General features: G+C 32.8%; 3 protein-coding genes across 3 annotated transcripts; 2 read left to right on the forward strand and 1 right to left on the reverse strand.

Moving 5' to 3' along the window:
- Window positions 1-9,754: 9,754 nt before the first annotated feature.
- Window positions 9,755-10,236, reverse strand: LOC148175252 (uncharacterized). Its single transcript, XM_088036970.1, has 3 exons — window positions 10,152-10,236; window positions 10,027-10,106; window positions 9,755-9,982 (listed from the first exon to the last, which is right to left on the reverse strand). The coding sequence occupies exons 1-3, from the start codon at window positions 10,234-10,236 to the stop codon at window positions 9,755-9,757; spliced, it is 393 nt and encodes a 130-aa protein (XP_087893096.1).
- A 206-nt stretch (window positions 10,237-10,442) lies between these two features.
- Window positions 10,443-11,896, forward strand: LOC148175253 (uncharacterized). Its single transcript, XM_088036532.1, has 2 exons — window positions 10,443-10,650; window positions 10,730-11,896. The coding sequence occupies exons 1-2, from the start codon at window positions 10,632-10,634 to the stop codon at window positions 11,422-11,424; spliced, it is 714 nt and encodes a 237-aa protein (XP_087892658.1). The 5' UTR covers window positions 10,443-10,631; the 3' UTR covers window positions 11,425-11,896.
- A 1,511-nt stretch (window positions 11,897-13,407) lies between these two features.
- HisT (Histamine transporter) lies at window positions 13,408-18,693 on the forward strand. Its single transcript, XM_088037799.1, has 7 exons — window positions 13,408-13,614; window positions 14,882-15,155; window positions 15,899-16,123; window positions 16,320-16,461; window positions 16,510-16,819; window positions 16,875-16,982; window positions 17,029-18,693. Exons 2-7 carry the CDS (start codon window positions 14,892-14,894, stop codon window positions 17,297-17,299), a joined length of 1,320 nt encoding a protein of 439 aa, XP_087893925.1. The 5' UTR covers window positions 13,408-13,614; window positions 14,882-14,891; the 3' UTR covers window positions 17,300-18,693.
- The last annotated feature ends 57 nt before the right edge of the window (window positions 18,694-18,750 follow it).

The raw sequence follows: 18,750 nt of genomic DNA on the forward strand, positions 1-18,750 counted from the left end.
ACGCTGTTGTTGAGCTCTAACGTGTTTAATTATTCCACCAGCATCCAACCCGATAACAATAAAAGTAAATTGGGAAAATACGAAACGATTTTGTAAACCAAGCACCGTCGTAATGTTCAAAACAAATATTCGTAGCCGTAATAAAAAGTAATATAGGTACTCTGAATCATCTTAAAAATTCAATTCTCATTAACCTTTCATCGGCTATCAGAGTTCAATTCTGTTTACATTGCGTGACAGAAATGCTAAGATATTCAAACGTTATAATCAAAGGAGGGATCAAAACAGTGTAATTATTTATGCATCAAAGGTTATAAGTACTTCCATAAAATATGACACGTATGTGCTCCTTTTAAGGCACCAGATCAAAATGTCTTCAGCCTTGTTGGAGACTAAAATTTAAGTGGAATGTTCCAGACAGTTTCACATATCATTAACTGCATATGCAACACTGAATTTACTAATTGCCATTGATGGCATATTGTTCATTCGATTTGTGCTGACATCTAGAATATTTTAAAATTATTAATTTTTAAGTCTTTCTTTGCACCACATTGCTCTTTACGCAATGATCACATTCTCTCCACTAACCGTTTTGTTTCGGGACATTAATATTAATCAACTTGAAGATACAAAGCATTCAACCTTATTAAAATATAATAAATAGCATTTACCCACGTTACATTGAAAGTGTGGGCAGAATTCGTTAATTATTGCGTAAATAGGTAAAATTGATTTATTTTCCAACCTTTGGCATACAACCAAACCTGATTTTTATTGTTGAATGGCCAACAACTGCAGATAATAATATTCATTCTTGCATCGCAGACAGAATTTCGCTTCGAGATGTTATTTGCCTTGTTTGGACAAAGGTCAAGTGCTATAAATATTGCTTTTGTTTTAACACCAGCGGATGGCAGTGCCAAACCTTTTTCCGATTGCAAAAAAAAATACCAATAAGCAAATAAAATACAATCTTGTACTTACATATTACGTTTATTCAATCAAATCGAAATATTACAAAAATATAATTTATATGTACATGAGTCCATGACCAATTTAAGAATAAAATATTTTACCACCACCCGCTGGATCTCCATCCGCCTAAAACAACAATTTAAGTGAGTTGAAAAAATGATTGACTGTAATAAATACCTCCTCCGGATCTCCATCCACCACCGCCATAACCCCCACCGCCTCCGATAACTTTGATGACTCTAATGGTGTTGCCACCACCGTATCCTCCGGATCTCCATCCGCCGCCTCCGGATCTCCATCCACCTCCACCAGAGCTCCATCCACCGCCTCCGGATCTCCATCCACCGCCTCCAGATCTCCATCCACCGCCACCATAGCTAATGTAGCCAGCTTCAGCTAATGCCATGATGGCAAGAAGTAACAGACAAGCGAACACCTGTAAAAATTGTGGTCTTCATAAAGGTTGGGCAATAATAGTTCTGTTTAGGTCAATTATTTCTAAACAAGATGACATTTTCTTGGAAAGATGTAAAATAACAATTGACACAAAGCACACACTTTTTTAGTAGTTCACTGATATTTACCTTCATATTTCGATCAAAATTGGAAACTAAATAGTAACCCTGCTTGATCAAGTTTTATATAGTAAAACAAAACCTTGAAACTCCCGTCTGTGATTGTAGGGGCCCATCATCCCCTCTATTATTAAGATAAATCTAAAGTAATTATAGACCGTGAATTACTGGCTTTTCGGAATTTGAATTGTGTGCAATATTGCATGCTTTTGTTAAACATAATTTGAATAATTTTATTTTTTAATTACAACTTATAATGAGAAAGTTGCGCAAAAGAATTATTTTTCGTCAATTTATTATAAAAGCGAAATTTACGCCCACAAAGTCGGAAACACCAAGAGGTTGCATCCTTAACTTTTAGATCAAGGACTGTGTAAAAACAAAGAATAAACAAGTATTGGTTATTGTTTTAAAAAATTATTGAAAATGTAAAAATTAGGATTACCATACATAATTTATTCTTTAGCACTTTTCAAATTATCTCCTGGCAACTGATAATTACAACACATGCGTACTAAATCTGCCTGACATTAACAAGACTTATTCTCCTTTCATAATACAAATTCCACCAAGCAATTTATTGCAGTTTATTAAAGTTCTCTATAGGCAGAAACAAGAGCGCATTTTCAGCCTTCTGATTTTTAGGGTACATAAATTTTTGGTTTGCTAACTTCACCAGACATTTACATATGTAAATAAGCATCTTCATTAAAATTTAATGTCTTTGTGCCATTGAAAGTCAACAAAATGCCTAATAAATATGTTATTAATGTTTTATTATTACGATTTCTGTGTAGCGCAATTTTTAAGCAGCTGGGCAGTTGCATCAGGATTGGACGCATTGGTTGGAATAAAATGGGTTCAAGGATCTCTGGGTCAGAGGAATATTTTCAGTTTTAAAGTTACAATAAATAAAATTATTTTTCAAGTCATGGAATTTTATTCTGACTGAAATGAAGGAGTTTCTAAAGGTTAAAACGAAGGGGTAGCTCTGTTTTGTTGTATATTAATGTTTAAGTAAAAATTGTCAAATATAGACAGATTGACAGTTTAGACGTTTAGACGTCGTTTTTATTGTTTTTTTTTGTTTTTTTGACATTGACGGGATATAGAAGATTTTTTAAGGCAATTTAAAATAGCCGACAATCAAAAACGCTATGACAAAGAATTTAATTAAAAAAACGATAAATAAAATGAATTTTAAACACATTTTTCTACTTTGTGTTCGGATGTGACTGTTTCAATACGTTTTATTGCGTATCGAAAAAAAAATCCCATGCAACAATAACAGTGAATTTTTTTTTGAGTTAAAAACTGTCAATTGTGTCGATGGTTCGATTCCAGCTGGATGCAGAGCTCGATAATTTAATTAAATTAAATTGAATGAGTAAAATACATAAATATTTATTGTTGTACTTGGTAGATTTTGTAATTTATATTTTATGAGGCAAAGTATAGCTCGTTTATAATGCATTTTACCGCACTTATCTTTTATGGCACTCCTCGCTACGCTTATCGTGTCCTAAACCCGGACTTGCGACAAAATGCCGATTATTAAACGCGTATCACAATATAGGACTATTTGTTTTCAATTTTATTTTCTTTATATCAAGAGCATCAGATTTCATGCTATAAAAAAAACAATCTAAAAAAAGCAGATCTTTTTATTTTTTCCAATTCGTAACATAATTAACTTAATCACAGTTTCAATGGAATGAGTTAATTTTTTTGTATTCACTCATTCCCTCATTTATCTTTATTCAAAAGTGTCTACTCTTTTTTTTTATGAATGGACAACACTCCATTTAACACAATGCAAACCTGAAAGTGAAATTAAACTTAATAACAACAACAGTGACGGTTTAATTCTTGTCACCTGACAACATTAATTTCGGCTTTTTTATAACTCTTCACTTTAATTAAGTTTTAGACAAGCATCCAATAAAAAGCGACAAATATATGTAAACAAGTATCAATTAACGTGTTGTAACACACGCCACTCTTAAGATTCTTGTAAAATGATACGTACTTACATGATAATTATGAATGTTAATCACTGAAAGAAATTGCATTGTACAAACAACTCCGCATCTAATCAGAATGCAAATTTCTTTATCTAACTAATTAAGAAGTTGCATTAAAATTGAAATTAGCGTGTCATTAAGACTATTTTTCACATCATTCTTTTTAGGTGACACAATAAGGATTTGGTTAGAATTTCAAAATATCTTGCTACATTGTTTGTGATCGGATTCAAATTTAATTACGTAATTTAATTATATACAACTTTAACAAACAACAATTTCTGTGATATTGATATCTGCTTCAATTTCTGCACTTTTGCAATAGCTACATTTCATAAATAGAACAAAACGCAGCGAGATAATCACATCCTATTGTAATTCCATTCACTTCAGAGAGTGTTGCCCCTCGGAGTCGAAAAAATTATTACAACGTTGGATCGAATTTTTGTAATAGAATCAATTTGTCTTCACACTAACGTAAATTATTATTTTATTAACCCCATGAGGAATATTATGCGATTTGGTTGCACCACACCCGATGATTTAGTGCTTTGAAAAATCATGTAATTAAATGTCTCAATTACGTAACGACTACCGGTATACTTCCTTATGCGCTGAAATCTAGTATTAAATAGTAGTCGCTTGCATACATTTCTGCACAATTTTTAACGTTGTAGTAAAAGAGAGGTGATTTATTCGCCACTTGTAAATGTTAATGCACTTTTTATCGGTAGTTAATAACAAGCAGAAGAGCATTAAGAATGTGGTCACCTTAATTTAAATTTATTAGTTGAGTTACTAATTAGTTGACTTAAGTGTTGGTGATTGTAAAATTATCTTTAGATTCTATTGATCATTTTATTACTATTAAAAGTAAACGAGGATTTGTGTCAGGGAGCATAAAAAACACAATTTAATTTAATGGAAATGTAATTCATGTAAGAGTTTTTTTGTAGTTTATGCAAATTGATGTCTTTACTCATCTACTGAAGTAGTGGAATGTTATAACTTTATTTTCCAGATCAAAATTAATTGATAACTAATTGAAGATTTAATTAAGCCTTTAAGATTTTATTCAAATTTTTAAAATTTTGTATTTATTTACGACGAGTTTTTTCAAGCTCATATTTCAGCTGCACCTACAAAATTGCGAAAATTATGACACTTGTATTTATGTTTCTTAGTTTTCATAAAAACAAAAAGAATTAAACTTTACTCATATTATGTGGGTTTTAAAAATTGAAGTTTTTAGCAAAAAGCAGACAATTAGTGTGGCGCATCCACCATTTGTACAGCAATTTTAAAAATATGTGTCTTAATTTTACGAATAATTATATAAAACTCTTGGTATGTGCAATTTTGTACTTATTTTGTTATTATTAATAAAAGAGTCATGAATTTTTTGGCTCAATAAATATGTACAAGAAAATTTAAATTTCTGAAAATTCTTATCACTAAACACACTAATTTTATTAGAAATCTCTGTACCTATGCAGGTAAGATTAACAGGAAATAAATGACAATACTTTCAAACGGAAGCTTTTGGCAAAACAATTTATTGTAGAAGATTTGTAACTTTCACCATTTTTTTAGAATTTATTATTACCTTTGGTACTTTTTTGGCACTTTAACTGAAAATTGTTTTTGTCTATTTTGCTTATCAGCCACATCTGTGCAATTTCCTTCCACTTAGCGGCTACACTCTTCGACGACACCAACACGCCTTGAATCTCAGCTAACCTTTCTTTTAATGCACCGTTTGCCTTAATTTGCGCAATTACTCGAATCTAACGTAAATCTAGAGAATCAGTTTTCGGTATAGGTCAAAATCACCAAATGTCATTCAAATTAGTCCCTAAACCCGAGAAAATTAATTTACTAAATAGCTTCCAAGACCAAGTTCTTCGTGCTAACCTTGTTATGATTGCCAAATCTGATTATTTTTCTGAACTGAAGATATATTATCCAGAGTTATTATTTATTACAAACAGAAGGTGAGCGACTGTTGCGTTTATGGTAATAATCGTGCAAGTTTTAATTCTGCACATAATGAATTGTGGCTTTTCAGTGAAAGGACAATGTAACATCTTACATTTATGAGATTAGTACGATTAAATTTGTTACATAACAGGCGTGTTCATGTGGCTTGTCAGGAAAGAGTTTACTTTTTATTTAATTGTGCTTTGTTGTCTCTGAGGAAAATCTAGCGAAATTTTTTGGCAGTGCGTGATGATGAAATGCTTGTATGCGTCATCGAGTGATGCAGATGACGAAAATTGAAGTGATAGGGGCTACTGGCAAACAAATCACGTTCAGACTACCGCAGAGACGTGGATAATCGATGGAAGACGTGAAAGTTTTGGTAATAAAGGATCATAATCGCAATGAGCTTTCTAGAATAAGGAAGAAATGAACTTTGCAGTTTTGCGTCGTTTTTAGAGTCAAGTGAATTGCATCCTGACCTCTGGTCACGGCTAAAATATTCCACAATTTTTTTAAATATCCGATGGGGCAATGTATGCCTCAAGCCACGCAACTTTGACCACTCCATTAAAGATTCACTAGTAATGGAAGATCAACTCGGGTCATTGCCGGACCTGACAAGGTTAAAACACTTTCACTGTAAGGTGTTTACGCTGTTTCCGAATCCTACAAGTAATAATTACAGAACAACAAAGTATCCCTTTGTATCTAATTAGCGACATGCCAAGATGAACCATTAAACCAAGTAATGAGATTTATGCATTTTTCCTTGCCATTTCTGACAAGCGTAACAAAGAAATAATTTCACGTGTCGTAATTTTTAAGAAGAGGCCGCATTGGAGTTTCATAATTTAATCAGTGCGACTTGATCGTAATTGTTTGTGTTCTTTTCACGTTTCTAACTGAAATTAAACACTACGCTCTACGTGTCATCGCAGTGACGTGTTGAATTTAAATATAATTATTAGATTTTATTCTGCTTGGCAAATTATGTTTTTAGACTTACAGTCAAAATTGGAAACGCTTTCCAACGATGAATTTTATTGTTAAAGCACGTACGGACGCACCTTGATAATGATGATGATGAATTATTTGCTAATCCACCCAAATACTCACATTTCTTTGATTCATACTTTTTTAAATGTGTTTAAAACCTTGGATCTGAATGCTAGTCATCCGAATGATGACGAAGGGCGTCCTTAAAATTAGAGTTCATGTAAGGACTATTACACAGTTCCGTGTGGAAGATTTTTAGATTCGAGGATTAAGATAAGAGGTACATAGCATTTTTATAATTTATTCCTAATTTGAGTGTTGCAAAATTGTTCTGCGGTCAAGTGCAGATTCTCATTATTCAGTTATTTGTTTATACGGTTGTAAGGTAATTAACAGTTAATTGAATCGCTAACATGTTCTTTAGTTCACCTTTAAGAGTAAACGTTTCATCTTCATAAAACGTTTCTTAATCTAATAACTTGCCATACATAGCACAGAAACATTTATGTCAGTTTCTATTGCAGCTTTTTGTACTAATCTAATTTCTTTTGTAGAGGATTTACTCGGTTGTTTTATAAAATTTAAGCATTTTTGCTTTAAAAATTAAAGTGTTACTCGTTCATTCAGACGAGACTTATTGAAATCCCTATTTTCAAAATAAAGGAAAAAGTTCTTGTTCCTTCTTTATGTTTTTTTTTGTTTATTAATTGTAGCAGTTTTTTTATTGTTTGTTTCTTAAGGCGGTTTAAACGATCACATTTTTTCTCAAATTTTTATTTGTAAGAGTATTTTTCTTTCAAATTGAGGTTCAAGATTTGTCACAAAATTAATGCAGAAATTTTTTTTCTGATAGCCAACCTCCAAAATCAGCGGTAAGGAGGTTTTTTCTCTTTACATGGCGCATTGTTACTGCAAAAAAAATAAAACATGTTCTAAAAATTGTAACAACGCGCTAAGTGAATAGAATAAATCCCTAAACCGCTGATTTTGGACGTTGGCGAACAGGAAAAATTTTTCTGCATTAATTTTGAGACAGATATTAAACGTCAATTTGTAAGAAAATTTCTCTAATTTTTCGAATAAAAATTTGAGAAAAAATGTGATCGTGTCAAACCGCCTTTAATTTCCTGCTAATAGTAAAAATTTGGAAAGGCTACTAAGTACTTTTTGCTTTCTTTTTGCCTGTGCGAATTCAATAAACTTTGGAGCAAAAAAAACATTTTGAAGATTTTAATTTTTAGAAATACCAAAACATTCCAAAAGTAATTAAAACTTGGAGCTTTGGCATTTCTCCCCGAGCAGCTTCAAGTTTGATTACATATTTACACATCATGGCTAAAGTACAATCCTTGGAGTTAATAAGAACAAATCGCCGGTTTGTAATTTTTAATTGGAAAGGAAGAATTGCTAATGAATGTCAAAGTTTCTACGAATATACCGCGTATCTACTATGTCCTATCCGCAGTTGCAGCAATTTGAGCGGATGTTTCAGTTATCAAGATTAACTATTTTTACGATTTTTTGGTCCATAAATTCTCAAATTTTACTCAGTTGACCTCTGCTTTTAGTTCCCCCAAATTTTGTTACACAATCAGTTGTAGCCACACATAACCAGTAACTCGCAATAGCAATTTGAATAAAAATTCACGTATTGTTTATAGACAGAGAAATCCCAATACATATTCAAAGCTGCATGATTACTTTGACTTTCGCCTTGAATAGTTTAGGCAAATACTCACAAGCTCAGTCTAATTAATAGACGAAATTAAAGCAAACAAGCTCCAGCTTGTTCGATTATCACATCAAAAATGACGTGAATACAATAATTAACCGTGCAAGATTTCCAATTTAAACAATTTATTACGACAACTATAATGTTATTATTTTTCAGAACTGTGCCTCGCGGTAAATACAATTCGGCCACGCCACATTGGTTACCACATTCGCAAGAGCATCCTATTTACCTTTTTCTGGTGTGTGATGAAATAGATTTGTTATTACGCAGTGGAAGATTTTTATCAAAAAATGGGCTACAACAGGATTGATTATATATAATTAAGGCCGGGCCTTACGATTATTCAAACTATGTGAAGATTTATTCAGTAACATGCTGAATTTTCACACTGCACCGATTCCCAAGTATAATAGACAAATTGCGCAAGGAATCATTGACCACAGTCATTTCATCTTCTTGGCCGAGATACGGGATTTCGTAAGAATTTTACTTTTGTTTATTAAGACGAGTTTGTTCACATAGTCGCCTTACAAAAAAGGCACCACCGGTAAGATGAGAAATCGGCTTATTACCACATAATTAATTCAAAAAAGGTCATTATTGATTGAAATTTGTGTTGTGGTCATCTCGAGTATCGACCTCGCGATAAAACACGAAGATTTGCAGGGACCTTGGAAAAACTTTCAGATTTATTTCGTCCACGTCAACATCAAAAACGGAAACAATTAGATGCAATTGCGATTGCGTTTGATGACTCCTGGAAACCTTGAATTTGATATCCAGACTAAGATAAAAGGTGTTTGTTGACACGGTTCCATTTTTTGCAGGATTCTCATGTTTGAGATGGGAAAAGTGATGGTGATGGTAAATCCCAAAACCTTGCTATCTGAGTCACTTCCGAAGAAGTGTTGGTTTAAGCAGACTCAGCGGAGTGGGATGCGATGTTTGCTTTAATAATAAAAAATTAACTTCTCTGAAAGTAGACAAAACTAGGAAGTCGAGTCAGTGGTTTCAATGTGACCAATACAAATGAATAAACATGTCACGATTTGTATCTCAGAACATTTCGTCTAAATCCAGGAACAGGTGTCTCTTTAATATTAATATCATCCGTTGCATAATTTGCGTTATAATGGGCGATCCGGATCAACCGGCATTTGCAAAACGAAAGTGCATAACGATGGGTAACCCAAATACGACCGCTGGTCAATTAAATCTTTAACTAACCAGTTATAGACAGACTTTACTTTTCCACCAGGTCCTCCACGGTTCAATGACCATCGCTGATTTTGAACCTTACGCAACAAGCTCTATATTGAAAGGAACATTATTCTCACGATCATTTGGCGTATTGTGGTCCCAATTTAGCAAAAATAATGGTGGCATTTTACTTTCTATGAAACAACTCGACAGGAAACTGTTCTTTATTGGTAGCCCTGTTGATGAGAGGAAGAAAAACAGTGTTAGGAGTTTTGCCATGGGACTATTAACAAAAGGAATCCTTCAGGTGACAAATAACAGCACGCTTGCTGAGGATTTACATTTTGGGGTAACTGGTAGGATCTGGTAGTCGCCATAGATCGTTGCCGATTTGGAATTATTTCTTTTGATTCAGTTACTATTTGGATGCCTGTTGGACCAACAGTGCATTTGACTTCTTCAGGTTTGAATCCCCGGGTGTCCACTAGAAGCTACTATCAACAGTAATTATTCAAATTACACTATTTTGTATTACTTCAAACTGTTGTTCGTTAAAAAATACGCTGTCCATGGCTTTGTTATCAGGAGGGGTCGGATCAGACAGCCAAAGTTGAGCTAAAATGCAAATGTACTGTCTTAAATTACAACTGCAATTCTTACCCTTTTGTTTAAAGTTTATAAAAAGTGGATTGTCGAATGCTGATAAGTCGCATTGGCATATAGGAACGACTTCGCGGTCTCCCATATTTTAGAGCATTGCTACTTTAAATTTTAATACACAAGAATTTAGAGGAACGTTTACCGAAAAAATGACATTGATGACAGAAAATGACTGACTGTTTTAAACAAACGCTAATTTGATTCTTTTTTGCGTTTCAGAAATTTAATGGAGCCGACCCTGTCCTACTCAAAATAGTTTTTTTTTATAATTTAGACAATTTTCCCACAGATGGCGCATCTATCAATAGAATTACAGGTTTCTGTAAAGTAAGTAAAGAATGAGGTTAGGCATATTGAAAAGAATTTGCGCTTAAAATTTCACCTGATCGCAAAGTGTGGGTCAAAAAATCTCAGTTAAATTTTGTAAATCCACGCTATACATTTTAATCTCACGTATTATTTGTCTCAGTTCACGCAGGGATGAGTGGTAGTCCCTCAGGTGAGTGGTTTTTATTGTTGTAAACATAACCATGTTTCGGTTGTGAATTTCTGCAATTTAAGCGAAATTCTTGCTTTAGATTTCACAGAAGATGAGCCCTTGCCAACAAGGAGCTTCAACAATCAACCGAGAGGGAATAACTCTGACTTTAAAATTCCTCAGAAGCTAAGTCCAGCACCAACAGTTTTTAGAAGAAATGTAGCATCTCCTACCAAGCCCAACACTTCTTTTAATAATAATAACATTCACAATAGATTGGGTCATAGAAATTTTCAAAGAAACAACAATGGCGATGGCTTCAATAATAATAGAAATAATGGCAATCAGAATAGGAACAACTTTAATAACTTCAATAGGAAGAGACATAGTGAAGGCAATGAGGGTCCTTCTGCGCCCAAAAGACGATGGAACAACAAGAGACAACAACATCATCAAAATAATTTTGCACAAAACAGACTTAACCGTATTAGAAGTCAGTCAGATCTGAGTGGACATAATTTTGAAGATGGAAGATCTCTGTCAAACTCCAATGATTCTAATGATACACAAGAAATAGACGCAACTGATATTACAGTAGAAGTGATAAATCACAACGCTACTGCACAACAAGAGGAATCAAATCTCAAAAGGTTTAAAATGGTGTTGGATCCTAAAACACAAGCTGCAGTTAGAGTTATTCAGAGTAAGAGAAGAGATAAGCAAGTAATCTTCCCTTTTCCTGTTACTCCTAATGTTACGGAAATTTCTCTACATGAGAGATTCACCATGTTGTAAGTTAACATGACTTCAATATAAATGTTTAAAAAAAAATATATTATTTTTGTTTTGGGGTAGTCTGTGCATTTTTATAAAATGCGGGTATTACCAGTTTTTTGTATTATAGCATGCTTTTATCAATAATGACACTTCATTGTAGTTTATTAATAAATTTAACAAAATGTAAATTGGTGACCTAAGAAACTTTTGTTCCAAAATCAGTTTTGTTCAATTTATTATTTAGTTATAACATATTTTTATACCGTTTAACTGTAATTGTTATACAGACAGAATTCATTTTTCAGTTATGTTAATCACTTAAGAAATTTACAAGTGAGATTTGATACTTGTAGTATACTTGTTAATAAATTTTTGCCATAAACTAATGTACTTTGTTCATTAAATTTCAGCATTGTTTTTAGTAGTAATTGAAGAAAGAGTGAATTCATTTCCTGTATTCTTGGTTGCCTTCTCTCAACATTGAAAACAATTCAGTTTATTTAGGAATCTGAATATTACAATGTGTTTCAATTTAATGTTTTCAGAATATTGTTCATATTATTAGCATAATAACTTCTTAATCACTTATTAAAAAATCTTAAATATTCGGATGGTTTAACTTTTGTAAGTAATAATAGTAATAAACTCCGAACTATCTTTACACGTACCTACAATAATTAAATTAAAAAGATGAAATCTATATCCACCATAACAAAAAAAGACAAAAAAGTCGAATTACATTTAATAAAGGTGAAATGAAAATAAAGCATTTTTTAGAGGTACGAAGTTGAAGTTTATTCCAGTTGAAAAGTTATTTTTTTGTTATTGACCTTACCTTAGCGACATTGAATGAGGAGTTTTTTGTCTGTTTGAATTGCATTTTATCAACGTTGTCTTCTTTCTTGTTACTGCACAGCCCTATTCGCATTTTTTTCTATCCTTTATTCTTGTTTTATCTTCTGCATTTTCAATACGTCTCATTTCACTAACAGTTATCTATTCTTTCCGTTTTCCGATGTTTACCCAGATTTGTTTTTGTACAAAAGTATTCGCTTTGTTTTTGGGTATCTCTTTCATCTTCGGACTGTGTTGATTCCACAGATTTGCGGCACTCAAAATGACAAAAATTGGGCAAATAGGAAGATCCCTTAAATTAGAAATGTGTGCCTTTTTTTCATTTTATTGGAAAACCGGTTTTTACAGCGTTCTTCTTCAAAACGGTCTTAGATTTTCATCACTAACTAGCGCTAATTTCTATCAAAATATATCCAAAGTTTTAGAAATAGGACATCAATTTTTACCTGGCGCATCCACCATTTTTCACAATTCGAAAACTCGTTGCTAATTGTTTTACGATTTTTTTAAAGCACTAAAATATGAGGCTTTAACATTTTATTGGAAGCATTCGAGGATTATGAAACAAACTTTGCTTTGAGAGTATTTTCAAAGTTTTGCTAAAATTATCCCAAATAAAAGATCGTGCAGGTTTCCGAATTTATGAACCAATAACATGTTACAACACTGTAAAGTAACGATTTTCTCGTTTGACGAACTTGTTAGTATAAACACGTCACTTTTTGACCGATAATTTGTTATTTATTATCCACTCAAAATCTCATTATCGAATGCAGATATTCATTATCACTGAAAAAATTCAGAGAATTGCAAGTAATTTTCTTACTTCAAGATACAATTTACATACATACATAATATACTTGTTAGACAAGATTGCCAACTTTACCATCGTTACGAAAGACTCAAGAAATCGTTCTATTTCGAGTATCAATAATCCTAACATCATAACACACTAAGCCCCCTCTCGTTCTGGAAACTTCGAGTTCATCGCTCTTACCTCACAATCAATTTCCATAAAATTTGCAAAATCCTGCTAATCTAGTTTCGCCCCTCGATAATCCCAAAATGCAGGTCAAGAATACCAAATCTTTCATTCACAGAATTCGCTTTCCGGACCTGCGCGCACAAACGGATTAACACATGGAGTGTACAGACACTGTTTGCAGTCGGATTGAGTCATTTTATAATTCCTGTGTATGTACAACAACACTCAGTGATAACATTATCGTTTATTTCTACCACTCTAATACACATGGTGTCGGTTAAATAGTGTCAGTAGTGGAACGAAAAGCATCGCCTCAGAGAAAAACGTTGATTTTTGGATTAGAATCGATTCTGTGCGACGCAACGGTGGTGAGTTTTTTAGGGATGATTTTGTTACAGAAAGAATGAAAGGGGAGAAGTGTTGGGTAAAACTTGGTTTTGTTTGATGTAAATGTTGGGTAGGAGACTTGTTATTTCAACCCACGTGATGTACATAAATATTTGCATTTTTTATTTATGCTCAAACGTTTGTTTATGGTGGTCTGACCACAAATATTGTGGGATATTTTGAATAAACAGTTTGTTTTCATGCACATTTGTACACTGGGATTTTTTTGTACTTTTCCTATACGTTAATTCATTTCACGGTAAATTAAGTTATTTTTTTTGTGTTTGCAATAATTGCAGTAATACGAGTATAGTGGTTGTAAAAGTGCAGTATAAAATGTGACGTCTTTTTAAAATAACAAAATTTTTTGTGACGACAACTTCTTTGTATCGCATTTTTTCACATACTTTACCGATAAAATAATTTGAAACGGTACTGTAAGAATGCAATTATTTATGAATAATGCAAATTATTTCTGTGCACTAAGATCATACAATAGGAATTTTACAATATTTTGCACTTTTAAAATTCGCAATAAAGACGTTTTGTTAATTTTAAATTTAGTATCAAAATTTTTCAGGTTTTATTAAGATTTTCTGGGATTTTTAATTTTTTTAGTCCTTCTAGATGTCTCAAAATTTTTCAAAATTTCTCGAAAATTTCAAGACTTTTTTGAAATTTTTTTAGGATTATTTAGGAGTAAAATTTCGTAAGATTCTGAAATTCTGTAGAATTTTTCTTTATAACTTCATGAGCTTCTCCAAGCTTCTATATGATTTTTTGAATTCTTATACATATGTATGTTTCACCTTTAATTAATATTTAATTATTAATATTTCAAAGATTACAAATTCAAATAATTAATCAAAAAAATGTAAGTAATATTTTTATACACTTATGATTTTCGTAAATTAATGAATAGATATATTTTGTTATTCCGAAATAGATTATTTTGCAAGATAAAAATGGTCTGACCCGTCAAGATATTATCTAATTAACAAATTCCATTGTAACACGTGATGTGATAATCCAATTGATAATAATTTTCATTCAAAAACTACAAATCCCAGTCAGATCAATAAAACAATAAATTAGCGTCTGCCGATCTTGGATAACTCAAGATCGTTGTCAGATAAAAATATTCCGAAGGTAACATTTCATCTGCGACACATTTAAATTACAAAAAGCCAAGTATTACGTGACCTTTCAAAAGCAGCTTCGCTTTTTCACCCTCCGCTTTAATTTCAGCCAAATTACGATGCAAAATCACGATACCGAAAAACACGGAGCTTTGCCGGAAATCGAGAAATTAAAAGTATATAAAGTTAGATGGTTCATTTTGGCAATTTTTGTTCTTTATTCGACGTCAAATTCCATGCAATGGATTCAATACTCCATCATTGCTAATGTTATAACGAAATATTATGGGATTTCGACGACATGGGTGGACTGGACTTCCATGCTTTACATGATCCTTTATATCCCGTTCATTTTTCCAGGAAGCTACCTCTTGGATAAATTGGTAAGTGGACGAGTATGACTAAGGCTAAAAATTATGCCTTGACCTTGACTTTGAACAAATATGCATTCAGCTGATTTATTTAAATTTGCATTATAATGGAGCGAGCATTGTAGGTTAATAAAATTGAGAGTATAAATTAAATGCGTGGCAAAACTTTATCGAGTAACGTTGATAGGATTATTATTTTTAACATTGCATATCGTGTTATTATAACACTCATAACTGATATCACCACAGTTTAATGGCAGTGTCACAGATTTATTATCAATTTAGTTTGTATTTACTTTTTTAAAATAATAGTATATTACTCAATGCGGAAAATAAGATTTTATGTATAAGAATATTGTCGTACACGTGTAGATACCGTGACCATGGCAGTTTTATCGGCCGAGACCGATAAAGTTTACGATATCTGCCTAGGCCGCTGAAGGCCCCTTTTTCGTAACCGATGAAAAATTAATTCATTTTTAATAATAAATTTTCTAATTTAATAAATTCAAGTCAATTCTCCTTTTTTTATTCAGTGAGAGTTATGTAATAAGAATAAACATAAGACAAACAAATTTGTACTCTCAAGAATAATCTGAATGTCTCTTAATCCCTCCAACAATAAAAAATTCCTGTTACCGAGCAGCCAAAACAAAAGTAATCCCATGAGATTAAAATTGTTAATCACTTTTACTGGCTAGGCAGTAAAATATTTTGAGCATTTTACATCTTTTCCTTATTGTTTTTATATTTAGGGTGTCAGAATCTCTGTCCTCATCGGAATAATCGGAACATGCGGCGGAGCCTGGATAAAAGTCGGCTCAGTATCTCCAGATCGTTTTTGGGTCGGATTTATAGGTCAAGCCATAGTAGCATTATCCCAAGTTTTCGTTTTATCAGTACCGGCGAGATTAGCAGCAGTCTGGTTCGGCCCATCTCAAGTTTCTTCAGCTTGTAGTATCGGAGTTTTCGGAAATCAGGTAAAGATAAAAATAACTCGGCATAATGTCCCTAATTTTATATGAGTATTATCATCATTAAATTGTTATGTCAGTTATATGAGGACATCCGCAAGGGCCACCAGGCTCAGACACCATTATTTTATTAATCGTAATAACCTAATCTTGCATGCGACAAATTATCTTGTCAATCTCTAATCAAATGGATTTATTGTAGCTGGGAGTCGCTCTCGGATTTCTTATACCACCTATGGTAGTTAATAGCAGTGGTACGCAGGATGACATCTCCAGAGATCTGTACATTTTATTTATATCCACGGCGATTTACACCTCGATCTTACTAGTCGTTATACTTTTCTGTAGGTTTCAAGAGTTAACAGTCAATTTTCTAATATAAACGATTTTAGTCTTCAAAAATGAACCCCCGACGCCCCCATCCTACGCTCAGTCCCAACCAAACGAAAATCAAGACCCTGGGAACTTCGCTCAATCTCTTAAAAGATTACTACTCAACCGCTCTTACATGCTGCTATTCATGTCTTATGGAATTAACACTGGAGTATTTTACGCGATTTCCACCCTCCTCAATCAAATCGTGCTGCTGTATTATCCGGACGGCGAAGAAGACGCAGGAAGAATCGGTTTGGTCATCGTGGTTGCAGGAATGCTTGGATCCGTCGCTTGTGGAATTTGTCTAGACAGGTGGCACAAGTTCAAGTACGTAACACGGAACGCGTAACATCTCCAAACTAATAGAAATTGATTTTTTTAGGGAAACGACCCTAGCCGTATACGCTTTCTCTTTGATTGGAATGGTTATCTTCACTTTCACCCTCAACGAAGGGATCGGGGTGGTTTATTTCACGGCAGCGTTATTGGGGTAAGAAAAGTAGCGACTCAGTTCAGAAAAAAATGCTTTTTTGCAGATTTTTTATGACCGGTCTTTTACCCGTGGGCTTTGAATTCGGAGCAGAATTAACTTATCCAGAACCGGAAGGAACCTCAGCAGGACTACTCAACGCCTCAGCGCAAATTTTCGGGATCGCATTTACTAACATTTATTCGGTTATTTTTAACAGTTTGAATGATATTTGGGCAAACTCTATAATGTCGGGGATGTTATTGATCGGCACAGTTATGACAGCGTTGATCAGGTCAGATCTTAGGAGACAAGCAGCTCAAGCTTCCAACAAATAAGACTTTGATGAACACCAAATTTTGTCTCATAGTTTGTGATAAGAGTAAAAATTAGGCTTTAATTATTGAGATTCGTATTTTTGAAGGGAACTCAAGACAATAAGATATTAGCTTTTTTTATAATAGAGATGTTCCAGGGTCCATTGAGCATGGAACTAACCAATGTTTTTTATTTTTTTTTGTGAAAGTAAAATTGTTACATAATTAAGCCAAAAAAAAAACATTAAAACTCATATTGATTTCTCCATGTTCGTCCTGGAATTTCAACTACATTCTTTTATGTGGAAACATTCCACGAAGAAAAAGTATTATAGGCAACAGCAGCAGTGTCGCCACGTATAATATAGTGCAGGGATATTTAGTTATGCATTTTGTTCTCTACAACTCGTGTCAAGATTTTGCAGAGATGGATTCCAAATAACAAGATTTTTTAGAACGAAAATCTAAATTTTTGATAACCAACTTTCTGTAATTTTTTTTTATATTGGAGAGAATCCAGCTATGAAAACTTTTGAAACGCTTGGTAATGACTAAACTTACTTCTTAAAAAAGTAACGTAACACCTCTTAAACTATTCTGACAATAATATTCAAACAGAATGTATTTTAAACAAAAGCTTCTATTTTATAGAAAAAAATGTTTCAGCTGTATACTCGTTGTTAGATATTTATTTTTATAGAACGTGTCTGTGAGAAACGTAATTGTTACTATTTATCAAAAACAGTATTTTACCGACAATATTAATCTTCCAGGGTTTATTTAGATAACCTGAAATTAGTAGTACAATATTTACCTTTGAAAATTTTCAAGCTCATCTCGTTCCATTTATAAATTATAAGCTAGTCGTCAGATAGAATTAGTACTCGTTAAAGTCGTTAATTTTCGACTTTACCCTTTGATTTGTGCTCAATTGTCAAAATTGTGGTGCTGCATGATATCTAGCTCGTAGTTAGTTTTAGGACTCTTTGTGATTATAAAACTTGATGTGAGAATGTATGTGCTATTAGTATCGAAAAACTATCAAAAAAAACCTATAAAAAGTTGCTATTTTTAAAAACGTAGGCGCACTCGTTAATCAATCACTGTTAGAGTTTAACTGGTTGCATACCGTTTTACAAAAAAATCCAAAAATATTTTGTGATTTCGCAAACCAGCGATGGTTTACTCTTGGATTCAATCCAATCGTTACAAAGGCTTTAAATGTGATATTTTGTCTTCAATTTTATCAAACGGTTGATGTTACGTAGCTTAGTTGCGAAACTAGAAATTGAAAGTCAGTGAAATTAATTTTATATGAATTTTACATTGTATATCAAAGATTCTAAAAGTAACATGAATATTGTTTTGTAATCTGAAATTCAACTGGGACAATAAATAAACGACTTTCATGATAATGCGAGTTTTATTTGGGAGAGAAATTCTTAATGAATATTTAATTTTACTCATTTACG

The sequence above is a fragment of the Gnatocerus cornutus genome, chromosome 5, assembly GCF_029298725.1.
Source record: "Gnatocerus cornutus isolate USDA-ARS CGAHR chromosome 5, icGnaCorn1.1, whole genome shotgun sequence".
In the NCBI taxonomy this organism is placed as follows: Eukaryota; Metazoa; Arthropoda; class Insecta; order Coleoptera; family Tenebrionidae; genus Gnatocerus; species Gnatocerus cornutus.